General features: G+C 41.9%; 1 protein-coding gene across 6 annotated transcripts in view; it reads right to left on the bottom strand.

The window, feature by feature from the left end:
• Nucleotides 1-650: 650 nt before the first annotated feature.
• The window catches only part of ANXA6 (annexin A6), a 60,562-nt gene continuing 38,090 nt past the window's right edge, over nt 651-23,122 (bottom strand). For 2 of the 6 annotated variants that reach the window (XM_074291829.1, XM_074291830.1), the window contains exons 14-26: nt 21,447-21,525; nt 20,268-20,349; nt 14,585-14,679; nt 13,778-13,891; nt 13,360-13,450; nt 12,457-12,536; nt 9,340-9,393; nt 5,167-5,184; nt 4,480-4,576; nt 3,928-4,023; nt 2,619-2,677; nt 1,647-1,769; nt 651-1,025 (exon numbers count right to left, since the gene is read on the bottom strand). In XM_074291829.1, coding sequence (XP_074147930.1) covers nt 966-1,025; nt 1,647-1,769; nt 2,619-2,677; nt 3,928-4,023; nt 4,480-4,576; nt 5,167-5,184; nt 9,340-9,393; nt 12,457-12,536; nt 13,360-13,450; nt 13,778-13,891; nt 14,585-14,679; nt 20,268-20,349; nt 21,447-21,525 — 1,048 coding nt within the window. In that variant the 3' untranslated portion in view covers nt 651-965. Of the gene's footprint in view, nt 1,026-1,646; nt 1,770-2,618; nt 2,678-3,927; nt 4,024-4,479; nt 4,577-5,166; nt 5,185-9,315; nt 9,394-12,456; nt 12,537-13,359; nt 13,451-13,777; nt 13,892-14,584; nt 14,712-20,218; nt 20,350-21,446; nt 21,526-23,122 lie in introns of all 6 variants that reach the window. The other 4 variants (XM_074291831.1, XM_074291832.1, XM_074291828.1 and 1 more) reach the window with 3 other exon arrangements.

Consider the following 23,122-nt stretch of genomic DNA (forward strand, 5'->3'; position numbering starts at 1 on the left):
AGGTTGAATGTTCGTGTTAGATCAGTAAGAAGACACTAGATTAGAGTCAATTTTCCGTCTACTTTGGGAGAAATAAGAGGAAGCAGAGAGCAGCATTATAGGAAATATAATTTCCTTTCTGGAACTTGTTTAGTTGTACCCAAAACTAACAGAACATACTTCAGAGACCCTATACATCAGTCAGCCAACAAGCATTTTTTTTGAGTGCCGGGCACTGTGCTAAAGTGCCTTCAGGAAAGCCCATGGAGGGGAGCACTTTAAAGGAGCATCAGGTAGGGAGAGGCTATGGTGTGGAAGGCAAAAACAAGAGAATTAAATGGGAGGTAGAATCTGTGGGCACTGGTAGAGCTGGGAAGGGAAGCTTGTCTTTGGTCTCTGTCTGATTTTATCTCCTATATCGTGAATATTCTGGGTTACTAGAATGGAATTGAGAGGAATCAGGGGAAGCAATTTTTGACCCAATAAATAAAGGGACTTTATAACAATTAAAACTGCCCCAAAGAAGAATGGGCTCCCTTAAAAAAAAAAAAAATCAGTGAGTTCCTCAATTCTGAAGTCTTAAAGCAAAAATTGTGTACAGATCGTGTAGAAGGAGCGCCCGTTCCATTCTGGGTGAGATGTCTTTTGGAGATACCTTGTAACTCAGATTCTAGAATCGGCGTACATTTTATTCATTTTAGAGTACATGGACAGGAGTAACTTCACTGGGTAAAGTACCTCTCTGGAGGTGTCACCCTTTCCTCCTACAGCATTCACAGAAGACAAGTCCCAAGTCCCTTCCCTCCCCAACCCTTGTGCACCACCCTTCCCCTTCCCACTTGTCACGGCTGCGCAGGGATCGGTGCTGGCTGTGGTCTCCTCGAGTGTGAGGCTGGATAGCAAAGGAAGTTGCTCCTGAAGCCATGGTGCAACCTCTACAACCCACAGGGCAGCTTTCAACTGGGGACCAGCTCTCCCCTTTCCAGCTAGTCCTCTCCTCCACAGAGGGCCAGCAAAGCCTTGAGGTAGTCCCCGGAGTTGTCACTCTAAGAAAAGAAAGAAAGGATATGTTCCTAGTGAAAAACCTTCCCAGGTACCTCCCAGGGTGGCAGCCACCATCCCCTTAACAAGGCCCCCATCAGCCCCTGGAATACAAATTCTTTTATGTTTCGATGCAGGGGATACCTCCCCAAGAGCAAAAATATGATGAGCTATGGAGAGAGAGGATAAAAAAAAGTCATTGGGGCTGTGATTCAAGACAATTTCAATAGACTTGGGATGGAAAATGCCACCTGCAGCCAGAGACAATTATATGGAGCCTGAATATAAATCAAAACATTGTATTTCTACCTTTTTTGTTTGTTTTTCTTTCTCATGCTTTTTCTACTCTTGCTCTCATGAGCACATATGTTTAAAAGAACTGCACACTTTTAATCTATTATCAGATTACTTGCTGTCTTGAAGGGAGAAAAAATTAGAACACAAAGTCTTAGAAAAATGAACATTGAAAAAATATCTTTATGTATATTTGGAAAAATAAAATCCTATTGAAATTTTTTTTAAAAAGTCATTGGAACTCAACTCAAATCACACTCCCTTCCCTTAAGGTCTAATGCTGGTCAAGTCCTTGGTAAGGGACACCTGGATTGCAGGTCCTTCCTCCTTACCTCAATGACATGGTGAAGTGATTTGTCATATTTCTCAATGAACTCCCGCCTAATGTTGAGCAGGTCAATCTCACTCCTGGAGACCATGATTCTTGTGAGAGTTTTCTCATCTGTGCCTGCTCCCTGATAAAGAGTAAATATGGATGCAAATTTACAGAGAGGATGGGAGGGAGGGACCCACACTCACATACACATATCCCCCCATCAGCCAAGCCCATGGGAGAAAATCATGTCTCAATCTCCCAATACTTCCCAAGATGGGACAGATTAATTGGCTTCCATGAGCACTTGGGACTGTTTGGAACTGGAACATTAGATACAGCTGGGGAAACAGAGAACAGACTTGGACCTTTTTCTTCAAGGATTTTAGTATTTTGGACTTTAAAGTTCATCTAGTACAATCTCCATTTTTAATAGATTGGACACTTTGTCCAAGAAGTTCATGCACTTGGACCTAGCCTTATTACTAGTGAAGACCCAGAAGCTACAGAAAACTTGTAGAGTAAATGAGGTTATTTGTGGTTATCGATAGCTCTAGACCTGGGTGTGCAGTTCTACAAAAAGGATCAAACATCAGAAACAGAATGAGTAGGGGAGGACAGATAATAGCAGAACCAGACCTGGGCCTGCCCTAGGTACTGCCCCAGAAAAACACCGGCTACAGGTATTAGAAGTTGGTAGCTTCTCCTTGAGGTTATTCCCTATGCTATCTCTGAGCTCACTACCTGTCTCTAAAATTTTCCAGGAAATGTTCTCATACCGGCTTTAGAAAAACACTTTGAGTTTGTAATCCCTCTGGAAGGAGACTTGACATGTTTTTTCCTTCTTACATAGGACACCTCCCAGTGTTTTTAGCATCTTTATGAACAGGAGACTATTAACCTTAGAGTGTGGGAGAGCAGGGAATGAAAAAGATCTGGGCTGTCTTTTGGTGGCTGGCTCTAGACTATCCCAAAGGGAGGAAAGGTTTACCTTCATGGACTTGTACAGCTTATCAGCAAAGAAGAGGGGCTTGTTCTTGACACTCTGGACTAAGGAGAAAAAAGGAAATGTAGTTAGAAGATAGCTTCTCTTATTATCTCCACACAAACCTGGGGCTATTATCCAGTGCCAGCCCGAACAATGACTGAGTGCCAGCAAAATTGGTTTCTGGCACTGACATCATCCCTCACAGTGATTCTTTCCACTCAGGCATCTGCCCTGTGCCTGCCCCTCCCATTCACAGGGACTTTGATCTCAGCTGACTGTCAACTTATCTTTTCTAAGTAGTTAGCTGATAATTAAAGTGGCTTGAGTCTAGGGATATCTGCTTTCTAGTGGGGGGCAGGAATACCCTATATCCCTTAAGATGCAAAAGGATTAAGTTCTAGCGGTAAAAACTTTGGCACTCTGATTCACAGTAGGGAAGATATTTTGATGCAGGGTGGGGAGGGCATTTGATTCTCCTCAAAGTCTGATACATAAATGACCCCCTGCTTCACTTATAGGGACAGCTGGTCCATGGGGGTGGGAGCAGTAGAGTCTACAAATATGAACAGGATTTCATTGGTGCTCACAATGGCTTGGCTAGAAATAGCATCAAAATATTTCCCCAAAGACGGCTTAAAAGGAAGAACGGACTAAGTATCAGGAAGCAGAGTATAAAAGGAGCTCAGAAAGCAGCCCTGTGCCCCATCCCAGCTTCCTTGAGTCTTGGGATTACTAGCTCTGGCCCAGAGTAGGCCCCAAATTGGGCAGCTCAATGCCCTGTGCAATACACAGGAAAACCCTAAAGGTATGTATATCCAAATACAAATCTTGCCTGGCACATAGTAGGTGTTTAATAACAGCAGATAAGGGAATGAAAAAAAGAAAGAGAAAGGGAGATTGGAAGGGACAGCTGGAGTTTCATCTTGACTCTTCTTGTCCTAGTATTCATTAACAATTATTCTCATCACTGTCTTCCCCACTCACTAAAATATAATGATGCTCAAGTAATTCAAGAACTAGTTGGATTGGGGGGCGGGGGAGGTTGGGAGGAAGGGAATGTAGAGTAGAATTGGGTATTTGTAAGTAACATTTCCATTCTCCTTTATTTCTCCTTCTAATTCACTACAGACAAGTAGATAAGCACCAACTTTTCCCCTCAAGTTCCCATAGATTAAGAAGAAAATCCTCATTAACTTTCAGACCAAGTGGGCAGAGTTTCAAATGGACTGGAATTTCTGCTACTACAAGCTCCCTCCTGGGCAACGGTACTGGTCCCCTATCCCACAATTCCCTCCCACCTCCAGCCACTGACCAATAGTCACCAAGGCATCCCGCACGTCACCAGACATCTCTTTCTTAATGGTATGCTCCACATCGTGGTTAGTCATCTTGATGAATTCCTGGAAAACTAGAAGCCAGGAAAGCCCAGGAGAGGGAGTGAACTCCAAGATCAATAGAGAGGGGAACTTCCCACCCTTTAATTCCCTGATCCCCCCTTCCCAAGCCCTTTAAACATCCCAAATGACCCCCCAGGACTATGATTAAGGCACCACCAAGAGACATGAGTTCCTAAGATGATTTTTTTTAGTTCCTAAGAGTTTTGACCAGGAAAACATATTATTAAATGAAAAAAAAAACCCACAACTTATCAATGTTCCTCCTAAAATTCTCAGTATGTGGTATGAACAGGGCAGTGAGAATAGAATTATTTCCTCCCTTGTCCTGGATGCTAATAAATCTATTAATGTGACCTAAAATCAGTGGGGGGTTTGGGGCTACATGACAATGTAACCAAAGGTGAAAACATGTCTTTTTCTCTCCTCTCTTCCCATGTGTGCTTCTTTTCTCACAGTGGAACACTAACCTCTCCGCAGGTGCTGGTAACTTCGAGAACATAAAATACTCATGAAACGTGTCTCCAGAGAAGGTTTGTCCCCACTGCTTGTTGTATCTGCTATTTCCTATAAAGTTGGGATAAGGGAAAACAGGTAGGATTGGGATAACAGAAGGAAAACAGGGAGAAATTGTTACTGTTTAAGTTCAATACTCAAATCTTGTCCAAGGGCTATGTCTCTATGGGTGTAATGGGTAGGGCCTGCTTGGGAGGGATGGCCTGTTCTTTCCCAACTTGTGGCGATGCTCTGCCCTTTGGAAAACTTGGGAAAACTTGGTATCCACTTTCCATTCCCATTCAGGAACCAAAGTTTCCTGGGGAGAGGTTCTGAGCTGGCCCAAACAGGAGCATCAAACAGGCAGCTTCAGCCATGAGTCCCAATGACCTGTGTTTAAAGGTGGCTTTTCTGCCCACTGTTTTCCCCTCTGTTTATCCCCAGACAAATACACTTCAAGAGGTATTTGGGATGGGGTAGGGGGCACAGGTGATGGGGAGAATGACTAATGAGAGACAGACCGAGAGAGAAGGAGAGAGAACACCTTAGGGAAGCCTCAAACCCCAAATAACACTCCCCAGTTGGTTCAGCACACGCAAGCAATCTAAGCCAGAAATCATTCATATGGAGTATTAAAAATCATAATAAAATTCAAAACTCACCAAGATTTCTGCAATCACCTGAGAGCCGGGAGAAGGGAAAGAGGGGAAGGCAAAGTAAGAGTAAGGTCTGAAAAGACCCAATTTGGGATGAAGGGGTGGGGTAGGAGGTACTGTAATGTTTGGGAAGAGGGTCTTACAAGGACAATGTAATCACATAAATGAAGAAGAGAGCCCAGTACCCTCTGATCTTTTGGCTCAAACTCAAAAAATGTCAAAACGAGAAAGGACCTGAGAGATCATCTTAAAATACAGGGGAAATCAGTAGGTGTAGTTTCTAGTCCTAGCTCTGCCACTAACTCACTCGATTATTTTGGGCAAATCACATTTGTTTAAGGACCCCAGTTAAATGGAAAGAAACGCCAAGGTAGATCTGCTTTCTTGTGAAAAGCAATAGTGCAATTATTAATGCTCTCGTTTAACACATCAAGAAGCTGAAAGATCACAGAAAATATAAAAGCTAGAGCTGGGATTTGAATTTGTCTCCTGATTCCAAGTCCAGTGCCTTTTTCAGATTCATTCTAAGGATAAAATGTGACAAAATAAAAATACAAAATAAATACAAAGTTTCTCCGCTGATGCCAGATGTTACAGAGGATAAGTTTACAAGGTTAATCACTGTTAGAATATATAAAAGTATGTTTGATATATACAATAAGTTACAACTAGTCTCATCCCTACAATTATCAGACATACCGGAAATATAATCAATAAAAATAAATTTGAATACATATAGACATATATTTAAATGTATATATATATATCATGTATATATATATCATGTGTTGCATTTGTGTATATGTATGCATATACATATATGTATGAATTGTAAATATAAAAATAATAAAAATTTAAATATATAGATACACATATTTAAATGTATATATATATATACATGCCAGACACACCTATATTATAAAAATATAATAACTAAAAATAAATTTAAATATATACATACTTAAATGTATGTATATGCACATAATATAACGTATATATACATCTACCACACATATGCATATATAAATATTACATATGTATGCAAATATATGCAATATATAATATATACACATTTAAATATATATCAATCTCTCTATTTAAATTTATTTTTATTGTTTTTCAGATGCGTATGGCAACCATACCAATGAGACTAATTGTAACTTTTTGTTATAGATGATTGTTTTGTTAGAACCTTCTCCCTCCCCAGAATTTTTATCCCCACTTTGAGACATTTCAAGTTGAAAGCATCTCTTTTCCATAAACTTCAGAAATGCTGTCGAGGAATTTCTGCATTCAGAAATATTTTTCCACCTTTAAAGACTCAGGTTTCCAATCCCACCCCCTCTGACACTAACTCCCTGTTTGACTGTGGACAAAGTCACTTTCTCTAGGTCTCCACTGAAAAATGAGGGAGTGGATTAGATGTTCCCTAAAGTCCTTTCCAGTTCTGACATTCTTTGTTTCCTGGCTCTACCTAGGGCCCAGGGATCTCCCTTCAAAGATGGGCGAGTCTGGAGGTCCACACGAGCCCTCCGCTCCCAAAACAGCTGTGTGAGACGGACTGGGCAAGACTTGGATTAGGAGCCGACCCCAGTCAAACCTCCCTTCAGTGACACCCCGGTTTCTCTCTCTTTCTCTCTAAAAAGCCACCGCAGTGAGCTGGAAAATCTGTCCATTGCGCTCCCTCTGCTGACAAAAGCAGGAATTGCAAACTGTATTTAGGACAGGGAGAGACTCATTGGAATGGAAGTGGGAAGATCCAGCCAGGATTCAAAAGCCTAATTAGGAAACCTGCAGGAGGAATGGGATGGGGGAGGTGCCAAAGAACACCTAGATCCAGCTAGAAGACAATCACAACCTTTTTTTTTTTTTTTTTAATGGGCTAATTAATTGCTGGAGTTTATTGTTAAATTTTTAGCATCAACACACACACTTTGGAAATTGGCAATTAAATTTAATAATGTGCTATATAGCATCTTTTTCTACTAGAGAGCCACCTGTTAAACATTTACTAGCACATCCTTGGTTCACAGGACATATGTTAAAGCCTTGTCAAAAATGCACAATTTTGCATTACCAGGAATCGGTGATGCAGTGGATGTCAAGAAATGCTGGAGTCAAGAAAACTGAGGTCACGTACTATATGTGTGACTCTGGGCAGCTTCCATCGGCTCCCTTTCCTCCACTGTAAAATGGGGATAATCATAGCACCTACCACCGGGGGTTGTTTTGAGGATCAAAACTGATATTGGTAAAGCACTTTACAAACTTAAAAGTGCATTACACACGCCAGCTATTAGTATGATTTACCAACCTTCACCCTTTCTACAGGACCAGCCCTGGACAAAACGAGTTTTCTAGGACTCCCGGGTGCCATTTCCCCCTTCCCAACTGTCACTTCAGATTGTCCAACTCTCCAGATACAGAGGAAAAGGTAAATCACCACATTCAGTTTGGTAACTGTTATCAAAAGAATCCTCGCCTGAGAGTCGGTACCTGGCTCTGGTCCGAGTTCCACCCCTAACGCCCTGTGTGGCTTTGGGTAAATTCTTTCTCCTTTTCAGACTGCAGTTTCACAATTGGTGAAATAGGGGATTGGACTGTTTGTTAATTTTCAGTTCTGACATTCCACTGACGTCTTTCCCTCTTTCCAGGAGCATTTGAATTTAAAAAGAGCTTGTGAGGTTAATTATTAACCTCCGATGGAATCTAACAGAAAATTAAGGGACAGGTGGTGGCTTAAAAAAAAATCCCACTCTGGCTCTAAGGAGAGAAAAATCAAAACAGAGCTAACTTCCCATTTTCTTAAATTCAGTTTTGCCACATACTCTTTAGCACTTCTCCATTTGAAAAACTGCCAGTTAGGTGAATAGGGAACAAGAAGATACAGATTGAGATCTCTGAGATAGCAGAGGAAAAAGGAGATGATCCATTTCTCTGCTTTTGGTCTTTAAAAATAAAATATTTTAGTGCTTTAAGGCAAACGTGTGCAATACTCCCAAGTGTTGCCTGAATCAGATTAAAATGTAACTGGGGAAACATTTAACAAGATAAATAAAAACATTATAGAACATATGTCATGCTAATATGAGGTTTTCTAAGTCAGTATTTGACTTGCAGGGATCCTTACATATGATTCAGTGGCTCTTTATGTATGGGGGACTACAGGGGAGAGAAAATCAGAGCAGGTCTTGAGTCCTCAGGAGATGGAATGTCAGAGCTGGAAAACCCCTTAGAACATACCAAATTATCCCTCTTTTCTCCTAAAAGGTGCAGAAAGGGGAAATAAACTTACCAAGATCACACAACTAGTTTTGTGCAGTAATTATAGTCTGAACTGGACCTGATCTGATTCCAGTTTTCTTTCCATTCTGTGCTTATAGATGACAGTATTGTTTATAGTTCTGGAAATTTTATCATATAATTTGACTGCACTCTGCACTTCGAGAGGTATTTGGGGTGATGTAGGGGGACGTGAGTGATGAGAGAATTCTCCATTAATTAGGTGAGAATCTCCAATTCTCATTCCCCTCTTGTTTTGTGGGTTTTAGGATGTGGGAGATAATTGGTACTTAGTTTCACAAGTATCTGCAAGATATGCAGGTGTGTGTGTGAGAGAGAGAGTGTGGGAAGGAGAACCAAAGTACCCTGTTAAGATAGCAGTTATGACACGGCAGGCTCTCTTTAGCATAAGCAGGCTGGCCTGAATCTCACTGGGATCTCCCACTGGTTCTAAAAGTAGCAAAAAAGAGCTCTTGAACAAAGAACAGATGGTTCTAGCTTTGGGAAGGAAGCACCTCAGCCCCAGAGACAGCCAAACCAAGCAATGCCATCCCAGCAAAGCAGCCAGGAGACCCCAGTGTGCCCCCAAGTCCACCTCTGTCTAAGGGAGGGCAGCCACCTCCCTATTTGCCTGTTCACTGCTTCTAATTTGCAACTGAGGAAACTCAAGACCACCCAGGACACCACCTGGCTAACAGCCCATACCACACCACAGGGGTATCCAGACCTCCCCTTTCTTCCTTTCTCTAAAATGGACTTGTTTCTCTGGATAGGGTTTTTTCCCTAAGGAGGAAATGCTAGTTCCCTGGGACTAGGATGGCCACTTCCCAGGGAGAGAATTTTAAATCAGACCAGCAGCCCCCTAAAATATACCAGAAGAATTTCAAGCAGTCTCACCTGGGCATCCTCTCGAGCCTGATCTGAATTTTCAGGTCCCTCATCACGATTCCCCTGTAGTGGACATAGCAAAGAATTTTGATTAATTACCATAAATGTACTGAGTGAAGAGTGATAAACCCTTTGTTAAACAAGAGGAAGGAGAGATATGAGAGTCTCTGATCCTACCCCAGCTCACAGTTTATTATAAGGACATGAAACTGGACAAAATAATTTTTAAATCAAGGCCCATCTCTGATTCTCTCTCTTCCAGAAAGTTTTCTTTGCTAACTTCAAGTGAATACTGATAGAGAGTTAGGAAGGGGAAATATCTTGAGAGTGTGTGGTCATACTTGAATCTGAGTTCAGTTCTTGCCTGAATTACTCAAAGTCCCCCAGGTAGCAATTAGCTCATAATCATTCTGGACCTCAGTTTCCTCCTCTGTAAATGGTTCACTTCACAATCATTAGGCTAGCAAAACTGTTAAAGAACAGGAGATGTCATTGTTGTAAGGGCTAAGTAAGGAGACAAGAATGAATGCTGGTGGAACTATAAATTGATTTGACAGTTCGGGAAAAAATCATTTGGCATTTTGCAAGAAAAACTAACTTATAGGGCAGCCAGGTGACATGGTAGACAAGACCACTGGCTCTGGAGTCTGAAGAACTTGAATTCAAATTCAGCCTCAAACACTTGCTAACTATGACCCGAGGCAAGTCACTTTACCCTGATGGCAAAAAGAAAAGGTAACTTGTTTATGCACTAACTCAGATCTTATTCCTGGGAATATAAACTCACAAAAGCAGAAGACAGCAAAAGACTCATCAATATAAAAATATTCATAAAACATCCAGTTTGGTCAACACCATTTGATTAAACCTTCACTTTGTGCCTGGCATTTAAATGAGTTTAAGGCAAACTTCCTTCAAGGAGTTCAGTCTTTTGAGGGAGATAATATATGTAAAATAACTTGGTCCATACAAACTAGAGATAGAGGAGATGAAAGATTACTTAGAGTGGACTGTACTAACAGCTTGGGGGCACCGAAAAGGACCACTGAGAGATCTAGTATGGCTGGATCAAAGGGGACTGAAGGATAAGACAGGAAGGAGAGGAAGGGGCTGGGTTACAATGAGCTTTAAATGACAAGCATTTTTCATTTGATCCTGAAGGTGATAGAAAGTGACAGGAGCTTAGTGAATGTTTTTTAGTTGCATCCAACTCTTTGCGGCAACATTCGTGGTTTTCTTGGCAAAGATACTGGAGTTTGCCCTTTCCTTCTCCAATTCATTTTACAGATAAGGAAACTGAGGCAAGAAGATGAGTCTTCTTGATTCTGAGTCCTTTATTCATTGTACCACTTATTCTCCCATGAAGCTGTACAGACAGTTCTAAGGGACAACAAAAAATTTAGGCCAAATACAACAGTCGTGGAAGTGACAGCAACAGGGATGTGGAAGGGAAACTGAGATATGAACTCCCCTCCTTTTTTTATTTTTATTTATTTATTTATTTATTTATTTGGGCAGAAAATGGATACTCTTGAGTGTACAACATTGCAAATTCAGTACTGTCACACTTAATTGATGTGTGATTGAGAGGTACAGGATTTGAAATAATTTACCCTTCTCTATTCTATGACCTGACTTTAACCTTCTCTATTTCTTAATTTGACTTCTGCTCTTCTTTTAGATACAACCTTCTATTTGATGTTCCAAAATAGGCCAGTTGTTTGGGTGGCAGTCTATGAGTGCCCAGGTTTTCGTCATATTTGAGTGATTGTTGGGTTAGTTTTGTTGAACTGCTTTTCCTCCCTCTTCCTTCGTTATTTTATGTTAAAGTAATGTCCTAATGAGTAGGAAGAGGGCTAGAGAAGGAATATATAAGGAAATAAAAGGGCCTTGAAAACAAAAATACCAATAAATAAAAAAAAAAAAAACCAGCAGTCAAGGTTGTGTCCAAAGCCAAAGTTAAAGGGTGTACTCCTTTCTGTTAATAATTAATAAATTCTCTTCTCAGGAATATATTTTGTAAAGGGGCTTATCAGTATTTGTGGAGAAGTATCTTTTGGGGCATTTTTAAAAAGGAGAAATCCATAGCCATATGAAAAATGTTCTAAATCACAGACAACTAGAGAAACACAAATTAAATAAAGTCCTTCATACCCATTAGTTCAGCAAAGCTGACAAAAAAGAAAAATGATAAATGTTGGTGGAATTAAAGGAAAACAGATATGTTGATGCACAGTTGGAGGAGCTGTGAATTTGTACAACAATTTTAGAGAATGATGTGAACTATGTCCCCAAAGCCACTGACCTGTGCTTTGACTATAAATTCCATTACTAGGCTCACACCTCCAAAGAGAACAAAGAAGAAGGGACCAATAGGTACAAACATTTTTATAGATGCTCTTTTTGTAGTGGCAAAGAACTAGACACTAAGCATTTACCCATCTCCTGAGGGAATAAATTATGGAATGTAAGTGTGATAGACTACTATTGTGCTCTAAGAAATATGTAGGGGATGGTTTCATAGAAGCCTGGGAAGACTTGTTTGAATTGATCCAGAATGAAGTGAGTAGAATCAAGAGAATAAGTTATACAATGTTGTTCTTCAATCATTTTTCAGTTGTGTTCGCTCTTCATGATCTCACTTGGGATTTTCAGGGCAGATATATTGGAATGGTGTGCTATTTCCTTCTCCAGCTCATTTTTTACAGATAAGGAAACTGAGACAAAGAGGGATAAGGGCCATCCTCTTTGTTTTCTCCCTCCCTCCCTTCCTTCCTTTCCTTTCTTCATTCCTTCCTTCCTTAAATTTGAACTAAGGTCCTGGGGCCATCACTATCCATTGTGTAACTTAGCTGCCTCTTTGTCTTCCTTTCAACAGAAATCAAACTCCTGTCTCTGCCATCCTGGGTTCTGGGACCTGGAATCAGGCTGTTCATTTGCCTTCTTTACCCTTGCTCTTTATTCTAGCTCTCCTTTTATGTCCTATAAGAAAGGACTTTCTGGCTTGATTTTATTTGTATTCCCAGCACTTAGCACAGTGCTTGGCACATAACAGATACTTAATAAATGATTATCATTTATCAATTTATGCACATAGGAACACCTGGCACTACCACCTGCTCTTACCGTTGCCAGGGAGACCAGGATCCTCTTCAGGTGGCCAGATGTGTCAGAAGTCAAGTCATCCTCCAGAGATTTATGGTAGTCTGAGAAGAGAGAAATGTGAAGCACATGGGGGTGAGCACTGCTAGGCAAACTAAGTTGGACATAAAGAGAAGCCTAGGCCAGTTCCAATGATATGATGAAGAGAGCCATCTACATCTAGAGAGAGGTCTGTGGGAACTGAGTCTGGATCATCACATAACATTTTCACTTCTTTTGTGGTTGTTTGCTTGAATTCTATTTTCTTCCTCATTTTTTCTTTTTGATCTGTTTTTTCTTATGCAGCAAGATTATTGTATAAATACACATGCCTATATTGGATTTGGATATATTTTTTACCATGTTTAACACATAGTGGATTACTAGCCATCTAGGGAAGAGGGAAGGGGGCGAAAACTGGAAGAAGGTTTAGCAAGGGTTAATGTTGAAAAATTATCCATGCATATGTTTGGGGGAAAAAAAGAAAAAGCTTCAGTTAAAAAAGAGAGAGAGAAAGACAGAGAGAGAGAGACAGACAGACAGAAAGACAGAGAGAGAGAGAGAGACAGAGACAGAGAGAGAGAGAGAGAGAGAGAGAGAGCCAGAGAGAGAGACAGAGAGACAGAGATAGAGAGAGAGACACAGAGACAGAGACAGAGAGAAAGAGAGAGACAGAGACAGAGAGACAGAGAGAGACAGAGAGATAGAGATAGAGAGACAGAAAGAGAGAGACAGAGAGACAGAGATGTAAAACTCAGAGGAAGGCGATCAGAGTGCCCTGGCATCTTCCCAAAGGCTCTCTCACACTAGCTCTCCCCTCCTTCCACTGTTCCCACCCTCAGCCCAGAACCGCCATGGCTCTCTCTCTTTAATCCCTTGTCCTCTTACCTTCTTGGTAAGCTTCATTGATGGCCTGAATTTCTTGGTTGTTCCGAGTGGCCAGGATTTCAATCAGAGCCTGTTCATCAGTGCCAGCTCCCTGGAAGCCCATGGGGAAAGGCGGGGCTCAGCCATAACTTTGTTCCCATTACTAGGAAGACCTACTCTCCACCTCAAGACCAAATGGAGCTTCCCCAGGCTAGGGGTTCAGGGCCAGGTCAGTCATCACTTCATTCCTCCTACATTTCTTTCTAGGCCTCCTTCTACCTCCTGTTTCTCTTGCTCACCTATCTATGGTCTCCTGGCATGAAACACTGGGGTACTGGCCCAGGTGGGCCAGATAGGGTGAGGAAGGTTGCTCTCTGTCTGCACCACCCCCTGCACCCAGGGCTGCCCAAGCTTCCCCTCCCCTTCCCCGGCGCGGCACCTCCATGGCCTTCTTCAGTTGCTTGGCATCATAGTGAGCGGGAGGCATCATGAGGCCCAAGATCAGCTTCGCCAGGTTTCCTGAGATCTCAGATTTCAAATCAGCCATCAGGTCCTTTTAAAAGAAGAGAGTGGATAGGGGGAAAAGAGGAACAAACAGCCTTCTCCCTACCCAACCAAAGGAGAAGAGTATCACCTGGGCCATGGAATAGGACTAAAGAGAAGGGGTCCAGGGGCAGGGCAGGGCTGCTGTATTTTAAGATGGAGCAGCTGAGGGAGTCTGAGTAAGATAATCGACACTGAGAATAATGCTGGAGGTTTAAGCATAAGGTCCACTCGTGTAGCTATGTTCTCTGGATGGTTCTCCTAACTAACCCTAGACACAAAGTGGCCCCTGATCAACCACCCCCAACACATACCACTGGTCACAAGGGGGAAATGGGGGCAGGTGGGTGGTGCAGTGGACAGAGCACCAGCCCTGAAGTCAGGAGGACCCGAGTTTAAATCACATTTTCTAGCTGTATGACCCTGGGCAAGTCACTTAAGCCCCATTGCCTCAGCAAAAACAAACAAAAAAAAAAGGGGGGGGGGAGTGAGCAGAGCATGAATGGCTCACTACAGCTTCTGAGGTGAAGGAACAAATATGTCCCTGTCACATTAAAGAAAGGACACTAGAGGCTACTAGACTCTGGGATGAGTAGTTAAATTAATAAAGCTGAGCCAAAAAGGCCCAGGAAAAGGAGGAAGCTGGCCAAACTTGTGAATGAGTCCCAGAGTCAGGTACAACCAAAGGTACAAGCATCCTCACCCGGCCATAGTGGGACTTGAAGGTCTGCCGAATCTGCTGCCGCTGGTCATTGCTGCGGTGTGTGACGATATCTATGATGGTGTCCTCATCTGTGCCTGAAATGGCCAAAGAGGATTCAGAAGGACTTCTAACTATTAAAATTATTCAAAACTGGAATAGGCTACATGAGAAAGATAGTGAGTTCCCTATCACTAAATAATAGCATTTGTATAATGCTTTAAATTTTGCTAAGAGTGTTATATACATTATTTTATTTGAGCTTCAAACCTACTCTATTTATATTATCTACATTTCACAAGTGAGGAAACTGAGGTCCAGAGAAATTAAAAACTTGACACACTTCCAGGAATCATCAGACTCAGAGCACAAATCTATATTTTCTAGAAAATCCCTATACCATGCTGTCCCTCTTGAAGCAGGGGTGGGAAGCAAAATAGAGAACATATTGATTTAAAAAGAAAGGATAGGTAAAAACAAGTGATATTGGTATGGGAATAACTAGAGATTATATAAAAGAAGAAAAAAATTCTGGAAACAGATCTGGCATAGCAACATGATTGAGAAGAGATGGGAGACTTCAAATATCCAGATATCTGCTAAAGGTTTCTCTTCAAAAAGAGAACAGCTAAAACGTTCTTGATCACCTTAATGATAAGGTAATCATTCAAAGGTAAAGATACAATTGTTATAATAGATCTGGTCCTGACAAGGATGAAATGGTTGGTGAAGTAGAAATAGAGGACCTGGAGGCAGGGGTAGGGATAACAAGTCCCTCTTAGAATCATGATGCAGGAAAAGAAAGTAGGGCAAAGTCTGATATACATAGTAGATTTTAGGAAAATAGCTTTCAGAGGATTCAAAGAAAGAATGGGTCAGATCACCAGCCTAAAATTCTACATGTGAGATCAGTCCAAAAAGGAGGAGAAGATTTGGAGAATGAAAATTTGGAAGACAAAAATAGTTAACTATTCCAATGAAGAGGAAAATGAGAATCTGCCTAATGAGATTCATGTGAAGTGAACAATTTTAGATTTGTAAAAGATGGAAGCAACAGCAGACAATAAATGATGAATAAAGACCTATGTCATGCTTAAGTGAAAATCATGGTAGGAGAGCTAAAACTCAGAATGAGCTGAGATTGGGGAAGTACATTAAGGATGTTAAAAAGGACTTTACCACTTTATTGGGGGACCAGAAAATCAAAGAAGAGATAGGATCATTATCAGGATAGATGAAATCATGATAGAGTGAAGACAGAATTGTTTTGCTCTTTGGTTTCTTTAAGGCAAATAATCACTAGACTGAAAAGGAAGGAAAAAAAATAATAATCTGAAATCCCAAATAAGTAGAGATGAAAGCACTTGACTGTCCCTAAAGAGTTCATCCATGTTATCAGGTCTAGGTGAATTACATGCCTAGGATCTGAAAGAATTGTAACTGATTGGCCACTATTCTTATGTTTTTCTAATCATAAAGAATAAAAAAGTGTCACAGGACTGGAGATAATTTTAATGGTTTCCCAATAAAAGAATGCAGTAGAACTAGGAGACTGTAGGTTATTGAATTTGCCTTTAATTTCTGCAAAATGCTAAAATACATTGTTGAAGGGACAAGAAAACAGTGATCATAAAGTATTAATGTGACTTTATCAAGAATGATGAAGAAATATTTAATTGCAAACTTTTCATGATGGCTTAATCCTTGAAAACATGCTTGTGTTCACTCTAGCTTTTTGATCTTTAGTAGGTTGAGTAAGTTTAAGTGGTCACATGAAATGTATTAATAGATTAACACAATTAATAATTAATAATATAAAAGTAATGTATGATTAACTTTATCATGTACATTTTTATCAACTTTTCCTTGATATTTCAACATGTTTTATATTCAGTGTTTTTATATATCTTTATAACCTATATCAGAACAAAGTAAAAATTTATAAATGCAAAGTGAGAAACAAACTAAGTCCTGTGAACATTTAAGTAAAAATACTTCCTAGGGGAGTAGGAACTGAAAATTATCCATGTATATGTTTTGTAAATAAAATGCTTTAATTAAAAAAATATATAAAACTGTTTTGCCAAAGCAATCTAATTACCAAGATTATTAGATTGGTAAATCATATGACCCACAGATTTAGAGAGCTGGAAGGAATCACTGAGTCTCTCATTTTATAGATGAGGAACTCAGGTCACAAGAAATTAGTGACTCAGCCAGGGTCACAATAAAATACCTGAGATAATATTTGTTTTCAGTGTTTTCGGACCTAACGTCCAGTATTCTACACAAAATGTTACTTTATCTAGATACTCAATGGTAGTTGGATAGATGCCTCAATGGAAAGCGTTAGATTTTAAGTCAGAGTTCAAATTCTATCTTAGAACCTTAACAAGTGTGTGATCATGGACAAGTGACTGAATGTCTCTCAGCCTCGGTTTCTTCATCTATAAAATGGGGATAATGATAAATATTAATTACCTGTCAGAGATGAGGGAAGATTAAATGCGTTCAATATATCTAAATGGTTTGCAAACCTTAAAGCATTACATAAATGCCAGCAGTGTCTCTCATACTGTCTTTGTGAATCAGTCTCATGTTCTGGACACTATTTCGTATGATCTTGTGACACAGCTTTATCACAGTTCTCCTCCTACCTGTCTGACTTGTCTTCTGATCTTCTAAGATCATCTATGTCTAACCCACTGTGGGTGGGTCTGTTTCAGAGCAGCTTCCTGAGCTATCATCTCTCTTAGTGATCTCATCAGTTTTCATAGGTTCAACTATAATCTCTAAGGGGATGATCCTCAAGTCTCTGTATTATCCCTCATCTCTCCCCTGAGATCGGGTTCCACAATCCCAGCTCCCTGATGGTTATCTCCACAGAGATATCCTATAGACAGTTCCACCTCAACACATTGAAAACAAAACTCATTAACATCTTTTCTTCTAAATTCACTCTGCTTTCTAATGACCTTATTTCAATATAAGGCAACACCCTTCTTCTTGTCACCCAGGTTCACAACCTAGGAGTTACCCTCACCCCTTCACTCTCCCTCATCCCACATCCCCTAGATTGCCACCCCATCTTATTGGTCCTTCCTCTCTAAGAACTTGCACATCTGTCCCATTCTTCTCTCACTTGAACTCAGGCCCTTATCCCCTCTCACCTGAACTACTTCCTAATGAATCGCTCTCTAATTTGTTTCCCACAGATTTGCCAAGTGGTCTAATCAAGTCAAGTCCTTACTCAAGAGTCCTCAGTGTCTGCAGTGGTCTTCAAACTTCTCTGTCTGGCATTTAAAGCTCTTTGTAGCCTGTGGCAGCCTATCTTTTTGGTCTGATTACATGTATCTCCCTCTAATGCATTCTACATTCTACATAACCTGATATAATCAGTATTCTCCATATATAGTGTTCTGTCTTCAAGCTCCCTTGTGCAGATCCCTCCTACCTCCACCCCCAACTATGAACTGATACTCTCTCCCTTCCTATCTCTTTCTTGATTCCCTCAAAGCTCAGTTCAAGAGACATTTCCTGCTTTCTCAGATTAGTTTATTAGATTAGACTATTATGTGTCTGATATATGCATATATTTAATACCTAAATCTGCATAGATACATAGCTGTGAATATATATGCATCTGTTCACATTACATGTATATTATGTGTGGTGTATATTTAGTATTTACTTATCTACATATGTATAAATAGAACATAAGTTCCTTCACTGGGAAATGAGTGTAAACTGTGAGCATTTTTTTTCTTCCCAGATTATTTTTATCTTCCAAATACAATTCTTCCTTTGCAACAACAACAACAAAAAAAAACTCGGTTCTGCACATATATATTTTACCAGGATAGACTATAAGATATTTAATATGTATGGGAATGCCTGCCATTTAGGGGAGGGAGTGGAGAGAAGGAAGGGAAAAATTCGGAACAAAAAGGAGTACAAGGGATAATGTAAAAAAAAAAATTACATATGCATATGTCCTGTCAAAAAATGTTATAATTATGAAATTAATAAAAAAAAGAAAACTCCAAACAAATACCAAATTGGAAATTGTAAAAAATAAAAAAAAGATAAATAAAAAAAAAAAAAAAAAAAAAAGAAAAGAAGTTCCTTGAGGACAGGGAATCAATCCATTTTTGTCTTTGGATCCTCTGGAATACAGTAAGCACTTAATAAATGCTTGCTGACTTGCAGATGAAGAAAGATAGAGGTGAGGAGACACTTAGCAAGATTTGGAATTGACTAATCAGACCCAAAGAACAGTAATTACTAGATTAACCTCGGTGTAGAGAAGTGTGTGAAATATCTCAGGGATCTCTTCCTGGTCTTGTGCCTTGTAACATTTTTTTTTTTTAATCAGCAACTTAGATGAAGCTAAGCTTATCAGATTCCCAAGATGATGTAATGCTCAGTAACTAAGTTAAATGACAGAATCAGAATCCAAATATATCTTGACAGGTAAGACCAGTGAATGGGATCTTAGGAGATAAGAGATAACTAAAACCTTACACTTGATTCAAAGAATCAGCTCCAAAGGCCATAGCGGTCCAGTCATTCACATGAAAAGTGAAGGTTTAACAGGAGTCCTGGGTAGCAGACAAAAGAGCTAACTAACTAGTCTTTCACTGCTCTGGAAGTTGGTGTCCAAAATAAGAGAGGTGATTGACCCAACCAGGTCACATCGGGACTCCTATGTTCGGTTATAGCAGCTACATCTCAGGGAGCGCACTGAAAAGGGCAGTTCTGAGGAAGGTGGCCAGGATCAATGGTCTTGGGATGATGCTGTGCAAAAAGTAACCGGTGGAAGGAACTCTGTAACCTATAGATGATCTTGAGGGCACAGGAATGCCATCTCTGAGTATTTGGAGAGAAAAAAGGTCTTGGCCTTAGTCTTGGTCTGCTTGCCTCCAGGAGGCAAAATAAGGTACGAAGTGTGGAAATGGTAGAACAACATTTCAATGTAGATATAGGGAAAACAAAGTGGCCAAAGATGGAAGGGGAAGAAGTAGATTCTCTGCTTCTCTAGAAGTCTTCAGGCAAAGGTGAAATGGTTAGATTAAATGGCTTTGGGGGGAAAAAGGCTGATTTTTGCTAATTGAAAAAATATGTAAGTTTTTTTTAATGGTTTTGCAAGAATGTGAGCTTTCTAGCTCAGAGATTCTGTGATCCCATGATCATCTAAATCACATCAGGGAGCCCAAACCTTTCTTTCTTCCTCTGCTAGACGACTAAGTAAATTCTCTAGCCAGAGGAGCAGATGGACACCAGGTGGCAGCAGGTGCACTTAATTCATTAGCTCCTCAATGGACACAGCTATTTACTGGGATAATATCTGACATTTGCAAGGTCTATTTTTTTTCCCCCAAGCACTGCCACATGTCTTACATTACCCCATGATTTCAGCACATTTGTTCCACTTTAAGAGAAAGAAAGAACCTGAGCTGTTGAAGGTCACAGAGCTGGGAGCGTATTGGGAAGTACTGGACCCCATATCTCTGCTGACTTCAAGTCTCTTTCTAACACTCCACACTGAGTCTTCAACTCAAATAATTCCAGGATCAGAAGAAGGTTTTGCTAGCTTAAAAAGCCTCTAGTTCTAGAACCTGCCCTTGTTACATCCACTTTTCCTTATTAATCGCCCCCCAACAAGTCTTTCCAGCATTCCCCTTACCTAGGCCTTTCATGGCTTTCCTCAGGGCCTTGGCATCTGCTTCTGGGTCAAAATCTGGCGTTGGACGCACGGTTCCCTTGAGCTAGAAGAAGCAAGAGAGAGCTGAGAGGGATGTTGAGATGCTCCCCCGGAGCCCTAGAGTAGGAGAAGGGGGATTTCCCAGCAAGTGCTGGGCCAAGCAACTGGCAGGAGGGAGGGAGTGGGGAGGAGGAGCACAGCACACAGACCCTGCACTCCTGGCAGGCAGACAGAGAGAGACCCTCATGGCCAGGGCAGCAGTGCACATCCAGTGCTGTTCTTGAGAAGCAGAGAATTCCAGGTGATAGAGGCTGTCTGAAGCTTTGGATGACATGGAGCCAGAGAATGCGCTACAAGGGGCCTGGCAGAGAGTGAGTTCTAATCCCTCACTGTCTGGGTGAGGTGACTTGCCCAGGGCTCACACAGCCCATCACCGGACTGGGTCTCCTGACAATGCATAAGGAAAGTCTGTCTTTGTTGGGCGTTATACAATACCCGCCAATGGAGAGCTCGTGGAGATCCACACATGAGGCTATGTATACGAAGGGCAGGGTACCGCTAGCTCCTCTGAGGTGGGCCTTTTAACTTTCTCTCCCTGGTCTCCCGAGTCCTGTCCCTGCCCAATTTACCTTTTCCCTTTCAGAGGCAGCTCCAGACCCCACCCCATCGGATGGGGAAGGAAGGGAGGCAGCCCTGGAGCAATAGCTTATTCCCAATAATCCTGAGCCTTTTCACACCTGCTTAAATAGGTATATTAAGGCTCCTGGGAGCCTCACTGCAGGGCCACAGATTCTGGGGACCCGTGACAGCTGTGCCCAAGCCAGTCTGATCTCTGCTGTCATGCATCAAAGCCCCAGCCATCAGCAGGAGGCTGAGAAAGACGTTTTAGAGGGGTTAGTCCATCTTGCTGCAGCAATTCCTGTTAGTGGTTAATTGCTCCCCCCAAACCTTCCAGCCCATTCGGTTAGGGGGGCTGATGGAATTTCAGCGCCACCATCACTTGGAAGAAAAGGAAGCCTTAGTGTTTGTCCCAGCACCTCCCATTGGTTGTCCGGGGGAGCCCGGAGCCAGAGAAGGAGAAGGTGGGAGCCAGCTGTCAGAGAGGAAAAGCCATGTGGTCCAGGGTGCAAGCAGGATGGGGAGGGGGGGCACGGATCTGACCTCCACTCGGGCCACTGCACTAAGCTCCCACATCTGATAGGCCACCTTCGCTGCCTCTGGGAAGAACTGGCCTGCAGCACTGCAACGAGGGGATGGGGAAGGAAGAGGACAGGTCTGGTGAGGAAGGCCTGGGACCCATCCATCCAAGGTACGCCAGCCCCTCCCCCAACACATACACACACACACACACACACACACACACACACACACACACACACACACACACACACACACACACACAGGATGCTGAGCCCCCTCTTGCTTTATTTTGGAGCATGGGGGAGAACAACTTTAGCCTCTCTCCCCGAAGGCTGTTTAAGCAGTCTTGAAATCCCCTACTTCATCTTCCAAAAGATTTAGAGAAACTTCATTTTGTGCAAACTGAATAGAGAAAAATTTAGATTAAACCCACAGAGAAATTTAGGTTTATCCCTTGCAGGGACACTTTAGACAATAACCTTCCACTATGTTTAAATTTGGACTTGATTGTAAAACAGTCAGCTTAGGAACTAAATGACTGCATTAAAGGGAGGTCAGCTACCCGTACTGTTTCATTCCATGAGGGGTACATTTCTACTCACCCTGCGGAAGGAGGCAGGAGGCTATTTCCAGCACTGTGAGAGAAGGAAGGCCCCCCCATTCCCACAGCACCCCCTCCCCATATCACGGCCGTCTTTTTCCTGTGCTCTGGCCAGGATGTTTAAGGACATCCTCACTGGGAAAGTCCCTCCTGCTTTGCTAGATGAAGGCTGAATTCCTCATCCCCTGGCAAGTCCCCCCAGAGCCAGCATGGCGGGTGATTCCTTGGCTCTGAGGGACCTTACCTGTCTCCGTGTACACCTCAGGGGGTAGCACAGGACTCTAATCAGTCCCTCTCCTCAGGGAAGGTCCATGCCTGACTCTTAGGGAAGTGGAGAGTTAATACATAGCTGAGTCTCCATAGTCATACTCAGTACGGTGTCACACAAGTCTCATCTCAGACACTGGCACCTGTCTACGTGTGCGTGTGTCTCTTTTACATATGACTTGCAAATAATTTGACTACCTATCATTTAATCAGCTGAGAACTGTGCGGAGCAACTCCCTGCACGAAAGAGGGCAATCTAGTAAGTCACAGATGGGTAAATTGTCGGGAGCTGACCAAGGCCCACGGAGAGTGACGTGTTCAGAGTCACAAGAATGGGATGTGAATTCCGGTCTTCCTGACTCCAAGCCCAGCACTGTTTACTCTCAGAGACCTCCCTTCCCTTTCTCTCCTCCCCACACACAGTGAACCCTTAGGTATCTATCTAAGTGAGCTGTATATACAGCCATATAGAGATAAGAGCCTTGATTCCTGCCCTGGCCGTTCTCCAAATAGCTGGCCGGGTCCTCCCACATATGCTGGAGGCTTCTCCCTTGCACTCAGGACTCTTCTTTCACTGGCCTACAGAACACTATGATACATTCTGGATTCGTCCCTCACTGCTCGGGTCTCCAGGGACCAAGATATCCAAAAATGCGGGCTGGGGGTCTGCAGGGGAAGAGGGCTCGGCTTAGCCCTGGCCAAAAGTCTGAGCCGTTAAGGGTCCTGGTCTCAGGAACTATATACATGTGCACAAAAGTCATACATGATGGAGAGATAGCTCCTCCCTCCCCCAATGTCCCACTGGGCCTGGAAGCTTCTTCTCTGTCTC

The sequence above is a fragment of the Sminthopsis crassicaudata genome, chromosome 2 (genome assembly GCF_048593235.1).
Source record: "Sminthopsis crassicaudata isolate SCR6 chromosome 2, ASM4859323v1, whole genome shotgun sequence".
NCBI lineage: Eukaryota > Metazoa > Chordata > Mammalia > Dasyuromorphia > Dasyuridae > Sminthopsis > Sminthopsis crassicaudata.